The sequence below is a fragment of the Saccostrea cucullata genome, unplaced genomic scaffold, assembly GCF_032062105.1.
Source record: "Saccostrea cucullata isolate Sc308-1 unplaced genomic scaffold, CSIRO_AGI_Scuc_v1 ctg14529, whole genome shotgun sequence".
NCBI lineage: Eukaryota > Metazoa > Mollusca > Bivalvia > Ostreida > Ostreidae > Saccostrea > Saccostrea cuccullata.
The window spans coordinates 7,437-14,658 of record NW_026920062.1 but is presented as its reverse complement, the minus strand read 5'-3'; the positions used below and the strand labels follow the sequence as shown (position 1 = coordinate 14,658).

The 7,222-nt window shown below is 33.4% G+C and overlaps 1 protein-coding gene and 1 pseudogene across 1 annotated transcript; one reads left to right on the top strand and one right to left on the bottom strand.

Moving 5' to 3' along the window:
- Nucleotides 1–2,110: 2,110 nt before the first annotated feature.
- Nucleotides 2,111–3,241, top strand: LOC134242685 (uncharacterized). Its single transcript, XM_062724786.1, has 2 exons — nt 2,111–2,322; nt 3,016–3,241. Exons 1-2 carry the CDS (start codon nt 2,111–2,113, stop codon nt 3,239–3,241), a joined length of 438 nt encoding a protein of 145 aa, XP_062580770.1.
- Nucleotides 3,242–4,002: 761 nt separating this feature from the next.
- On the bottom strand, nt 4,003–6,991 carry LOC134242665 (uncharacterized; annotated as a pseudogene).
- Nucleotides 6,992–7,222: the final 231 nt, after the last annotated feature.

Sequence of the window (7,222 nt, the reverse complement as noted above, 5' to 3'; positions counted from 1 at the left end):
TTATATTACTTTAGAATGCCACCATATCAAAAACATGAATAAAGTTGCCGTAACATTGATGAAAAGCGAAAAAAAAGGATTTTTCTTACATATTACTTTGTAAAAAATTGATCTCCTAACTTGGTACCCCTAGGGTCATGATTTGAAAAACAAGTATATACTGACAAAACATCAGAAATACTCAAGCTGTAGAAAGTCAATTAAGAAGTATCATTATATCCTAAAATGGTTTTAAGATGAGGGCTATATATTGAGTTCAGTCCTCTGTTGAATAAACTACATGACTGTATACATGAAACAACATTCATATATTGAATTTTATTAGAAAAAAACATTATTAATCGTACTTAATTACTTTTTAAGATGAATTTACGTGACACACTTTCAGGAATATTTTATAGAGCATAGTAACGTTTGCGTTTCTTAATGAAATATTTTTATGTAGACATTTAGTATACATGCACTTCAAACTATATACGTTTTTGTATTTTTTGCTTAATGACGTACATCTCAATCAATACATACATCAATTAAGATAGCTTGCTAAAAGCCTGTAGAAAAATGTTTCAAAGTGAAAGGGGGGGGGGGCTCCAGGCTCAAAAAAATCCACGTGACTACAGGTTCATCCATCGTTGCAAACCACGAACAAAATGTACGATCCTCTCCTACTGCGGACCGTGGCTTGAGACGATGGGGTTCATCTATCTGAGCGGCATGTCCAATGCATATTCGGTACGAACCAAAAGAAGTATTTAATACGAGAATTTAACATTGATTTTGTGCTTTTATTTTACTGTCTCTCAAATTACACATCATTTGCAGGCCCGTGAAAAGCAATTTCAGTTGGGGGGTACAGCCATACATTTTCTGGCCATGCATTGTAGAATTTGTTAACGATGGGGTAACCTGCGTCACCTTTCGGAGTTTGCAATGGACTCGTCCAAGGATGCTTCGTCGGCGACTGTAAAAAGTTACCTGAGATTCATACGCAAAGGAAAGCGTGAAATCTCTGTATAGAAACTGTTGCTTCACTCATTGTTCATTTGCCATAGAAAATAATCCGCTATTTAACACTTAATATCTTTGAATATACAGACGTTTTCAAGATAAGCTTCATTTTTGTTTCTAGAAATATTTTTATGTACAAAAATAATATATTTTTGTAATTTTAAACTGAGTAATTCGATGACCTAGCATCGTTTTAGATAACTCAAGCCCCTCTAGGGCTTGAGTAAAAATGAACCTTCACTACATGAGTATTTTTTACATGTCAAATTGAAAAGGCATAACTTTTCTGTTCTGGAGAAGAGGATTTTTTCTTGTATATTCTTACGTAAAATCCGAACATTCATTGTGGCTACACCTTAAAGCCGGGGGTCAGGATTTGAACAATTGTGAATCTAAACCACCTGAGCATATATCCATTATAGTTCCAAATAAAAAAATCAGTAATCGTGGATTTATCGTTCTCCAGAACTTTTTAAAGATATTTAAATATATATTCCTATGTAGAATGTGCCCCCCCCCTACCCGCAAAAATTCTGCTTTGAACAATATTGAATCTACACTACTTGAGGATGCTTCCATATACATGTAAATATTACCAATCACTGAATAAGGGTTTTACTGTTCTTGAGAAAAGTATGTTTAAAGATTCTTCCTATATTATCTTATGTAAAACCTTGACCATCCATTGTGGTCCCACCCTACCCATTCATATTTTATGATTCATACTATTCAATTTTGGACTATTTAAAAGGAAGACATTACCAATTATAAGGTCTGAGTAGAGTTGTCACCCGAGGGCGCTTGCTATAATAGTTTTATTATCTTGAAGAATCTAAATTATGAATTAAATATTAAAGGTCAAGTACGGAAAAAATAGATTTAAAAATCATGTTGTCCATTCATTTAAAACAACTATTGAAAGGTTATGGTTGTGTTCGGTTTTTTTTCAAATCAGGTGTAGACCCAAAATACCTGTTCAAATATCGTTATTTTTAGACACGAATGACAGAGTAATCTCCCCTTGATATTACGTCATCAGAGACAATCAGTTGAATAACACAGCATATTTACGTAGATTTTAACTGCCAGATAGGTCATTGAAATGGCGAGTTTTGGCGATAGTGACGATAGTGACGGTGAAATACCCGAGATAGACCTAAGTTTGAAAATTAGTCCGTTTATGTTTGAACCAGTTGCCAAACTTAGGGCTTCTGTATCGTCCAATTCCGAGTCGGAATCAGAGGACAGCGATAATCATGATAATGACTCAGGTCAATCGGGAAATTCGTTACAGGGCCAATCCACAGAGAATTGGTAAATACTTTAGATAAAACATAGGAAAAATACCAGATTCATAATTATGATTTTACATAGAAATACGTAAAAAAAAATGTAAGCATGTAAATGATCTGTGTCTCGGGACAAAAAGTTCGTGCACGAACTCGGTGACGTTCACTTAAAAAGCGAAAGTAGTTCAGCTTACAGGTATGCTTGGGTCTTGATTTGTAAAATAATATGTATACATGTACCTTGTTGATATGTAAAAAATGTATAAATAATATTTATAAACCAAGACCCAAGTACCTGTGGTTCAGCTTATATAACTGTCAGTGTCAATAGTCTGTGAGATATTTAAAAAAATGTTAATAATTTTTAATTACATGTAGATCCATGAGATTTACCATTCAAAATTTGAATAATATAAGACAGGACCAAAGACGGGTCCAACTTAGGTCTATTTATTTATATTGGAAAAATTATGCTTGTGCTAGATAATATTGAATAAATGTGTTCCTATAATGGACAGGTTGAAGATAATTGTCTGTATATACAATATATATTTGTGTGTGTGTGTGAGAGAGAGAGAGAGAGAGAGGGAGAGAGAGAGAGAGAGAGAGAGAGAGAATAGCAGAAAACCTTGATAGTATAATTAGGATTTTTTATTTATCAAGATATTAACATATTAAACATAAGAATTTTAGAAAGTCAGGTATCTCTCATCAACAGGTGTCTTTGTTCAAATTGTGTCACGATGCCCACTAATGCTGAAAACAAATGTTGTCAACGCACCAATATTGTTGATGCTAAGATAGAGGAAGAATCCCTGCAATGCATAACTCAGCATGAAGGATTTATAGCAAACTGCTTAAATCGTTATGTTCTTGAAACTTCCTTCTACGAGTATATTCAGGAGAGTGGTCCATTAGAGGAAAATGAACATGTACATGAGTAAGTGTGTACAACTGTTTTAAAGTCCCATATTCAAATAAGACATCCATGCATTTTTAAGTTCAAACATTTTCAAAAACACTCATCCTCACTGCCAACATACCTTTTCTAAAATTATGAAATTAAATTAATTTTTAATATTCATCAAGACTTTGTTCTGTGGAACTATATTATCTTGTTTTTACTCAGGGTATACCGATATATTGCATACAGAAGGTTTGTAAGATGGATATACAAGAGACTTGGAAAAAAAAACAAGGAGAATTCTGCCCTCATGTGTAGTGACCAAAATAAGGTCCACCTTTCCCTCACAGCAGTATTGTGGATTTAAATACCCAGTTTGAATGACTGAACATTTGGATTGGGCCAAGCTTAAAAATATTTTTGTTTGTAGTTGCCGACCTATAATTTTTAGACTGGGTAGGTAGGTATTCTTTTTTTTTACTTTGAAAAAAAAAAAAATTTACTGACTTTTGTTAGAGAACATAAATTAGAGTTCTTCATAGGGCTTCTATACATCAATACGTTCCACTCTTGGTATAAACTACTGATTGATAAAGGAAAAAATTAAACATGAAACAGCTTCAATATCCTGAAAAATTTGAAAATAAAAATAATGTTACGAAATGACTAAAAAAAAAGTTTGGGTCGGGTGTATTTTCTGTGGGTTGGTAGGCAACTGCAAACAAACAATATTTTGTTTTGGGCCTTGGTAATAATCAAAAAAAAACTTTGTGAATTTGTACATTTTAAAATAAGACTTTATTAATTAAATCTCGAACGATGAGCTTCAACAACATGTTCCTTATTTATTCTTGGGCCGGAGTGTGCAAGCGGTGAAGGTCTTTCTCTGTCTTCCAAAGCAATAGCCCTTATTGCATCAGCAAAGGAACTGTGTGCTTCTCTGCGGAAAAGCAATTCCTCAAAGAGCTGGTCAACATAATCTACAATGCATAAATATGTTTTTCAACAAAAAAAGGAACGCATATTGTTTTACTAGTCAAAGAAATTTTAAAAATATACATGAAACAACTATTTTTTACATCATTGGATACCTGTGACCTATTTTAAAGGACAACATGGGGTTTTAAAACCCAAGTGTTGAATTATCTCCCTTGATTAAACATGTATATGAAAGTAGTGTTTTTCATGATTTCTTCTAAATCAGATGTCTATTTTCATTGATATTTTGGATTCAGAGAAACTTTTAACACTTCAATTAAACCCATATTTAAGATTTGATTGCAGTGTTAATACTGCAATGCCACGCCCAAACAAAGATGAATACAACCAGGCTAACGATGATACTAAATGGAGCTACGCAACAGGAAGTTGCAACTGTATTTGAAATAAATCAATGGGCTTTGCAACCTTAAAACTAACGTCTGAAGACCACTATCTGGCCATCCGCAGGTAACCACAACCAAGCAGGACCGTCAGACACCCCCCCCCCACCTTCATCACCTCATGCGATTCAGAACTTGCTGTAAAAACTGCTGCTATAATTGCTGGATGAAAAAAAATCAGCATAAAAATGCATAAATTGTTCAAATGAGACTGAAATTAGATGATATTCCCTCACGATATCCGTACATTGGAAACCCACTAGCATTGAGACTTTGCACAGTACATATTGTTATGCCCCTTGAATTTGGGGGCAATGAAAATGACCTCAACTTGACTTTTCAATTTGCAACATTGATTTTTATCACAACACACTCTTAAATCGCTGAAATAATATAAGGTTTAAACTGAAAACTTAGAATTTCATATTATTCTGATTATGCGTTTCTTTTTTTGTTCAGTATACATAACTCTTTTTCTTTTCATTCTGAATGTTAACTTGCATGTAGAGACAGAAGGATTGTAATTAAACATACCGAATGTTTGCTTCACTTTGACTTCTTTTGCCACTCCAGCGCCCTCTCTGTTCTTCGATCGCCAGTGACACACTGTATATTAACTCTCCATCTTGGTTGACTGCTTGATCTCTGTTAGCATTTTCATTGAAATGCATAGCTGCAATTTTCACTCTAAATTGAAAAATTTCATAATCTAGTAAATTGTGAAAATCTTGTAAATAAAAGGTTAGAAGAAAATGTTGTAATACTCATAAATAATACAACTATTATACATGGATATATAAATACATTTTGTTATACCCTTATAAATTATTAATTTATATATTATAAAAGAAAGCGCTGGGATTATATTCTACAATTTCATCTAATATAGTAAGCACTTTTCAAGGAACTTTGATATGTACAAGAAAGTCATGTATACTGTGTAGTACTATAACAATAGTTTCCAAAAGGGGTGATATGGATTCAGTGCAGTGATCCTGAAAGTTGGATCATTCATAAGTGTGAAATCTACAGTAAAACTTCGTGATAAACAGTGTTTATGAAAATAATATTGATGTAGATAAAATTATACCTTGCATCCATCTGTGCATGGAAGAAGTGCAATAGCTTGGGGGCAAAGTGACATAACACCTTATGGAATGCTTCTAGCCCAGAGGTCTGCTCAGCTGGGGAAATTTTTTTTTATGTCTGTTAATAGAAGTCTGCCTTTGATGATCTTTTCAAGTTCTTCATATGCCTTAGAACCTAAATATGAAGGCAGAATACTTATACCACACATTAAAAGAAACGAGTCATTTCAATATATAGGAGACACATCTAATTTTTACAGAGTTCTGTTTTCAATAGGAGTATACAAAGCAATATTCAAAAACTTTTGAAGAAGCAAAAAGTATATGCATATAAGCTAGGCCACAACAAAATAATTTATTGCCTGTCAGACCCAACCTCTAATGTAATATTTTGAATTCCCCACACTAAAAATATTTTGTGCTTATTTCTGTTTTATTTCTGCTCTTTTTTTGTTTTCAAATCTGCTTTCTCTACAAATCACAAACAATTAGAACAAATATAATTGTCCACTTAATTTTTATTATATGTACAGTGTAAAATTTGCCAACAAAAAGGTATTAATATTATTATGTAATCCATTTGCCATTCCTACTTTTATTCATCAGATGTTCGGCGAACAAGAAATTGAATTGGTGTGGCCTAGGTTTTACTTAGGAGGCAATCATTCTTTTCCATGCACTTTCAACTGATATTCAAATCATGTAAAAATATGTGTTTAACTTAAAATAAAACAGATATATGTTTATTTCTTAAACCTTGTCTGATCCAAGCTCGTTCTTCCATAATGCCATGCTCACACCGTGGAAATAAAGGTCCATGACTTTCATGCACATTGGTGACATGATTTAAGATGGATGTCCATTTCTGAAGGACTACTTCACCATCACCATTGCTGCTCATTGCGCACCAGTAAGTGTGGTTACTAATAGATCGAGCCCACAAACCAACTAATTCACACTTCTTCTTCTTGCCAACTGCCTCTAGCTTTTTGTATATTCCTGTAAATGAAGCAATCTTTTTGTTACTGGTACATTTTATTATCAAAATGCTTCTGTGAAATAAAATAACAAGTTTAAACATATGCGTCTGCGCCAGTCAATATACTGGTAAATGAATCATAAAGTAGTAAAACCCTTTCAATACCTTTAGCTATATGCCAACAGTCAAACCAATGGGTGATCTCTGGATGGTCTTCCCTCATGAATTTCTTAATCTGGGAATGTCTGTCAGTAACTAAGTGGGAAACTGGAATCTTCTCTTCTTCCATCTTAGCAAAACCTCTCTTCAGTCCTTCCAATGCCATAGCATAAGAATTCTTCACTTCAGTACTCGGTATTTTCGGGCGTCATCATAATGTGTAAATGTTATTCGGAACATTAAATTCGAGAGGGATTCAATCCCGAATTTTCTCTTCATGTTACATGTAACAGTAATTTCGATATACAATGTATCACAAGAAAGCTGTAACTAGTAGATTCTGATGGATACAGATTCACTTTTAACACACGATATAATCAACCAAATATCACAATATTGTTTTTACAAATCCT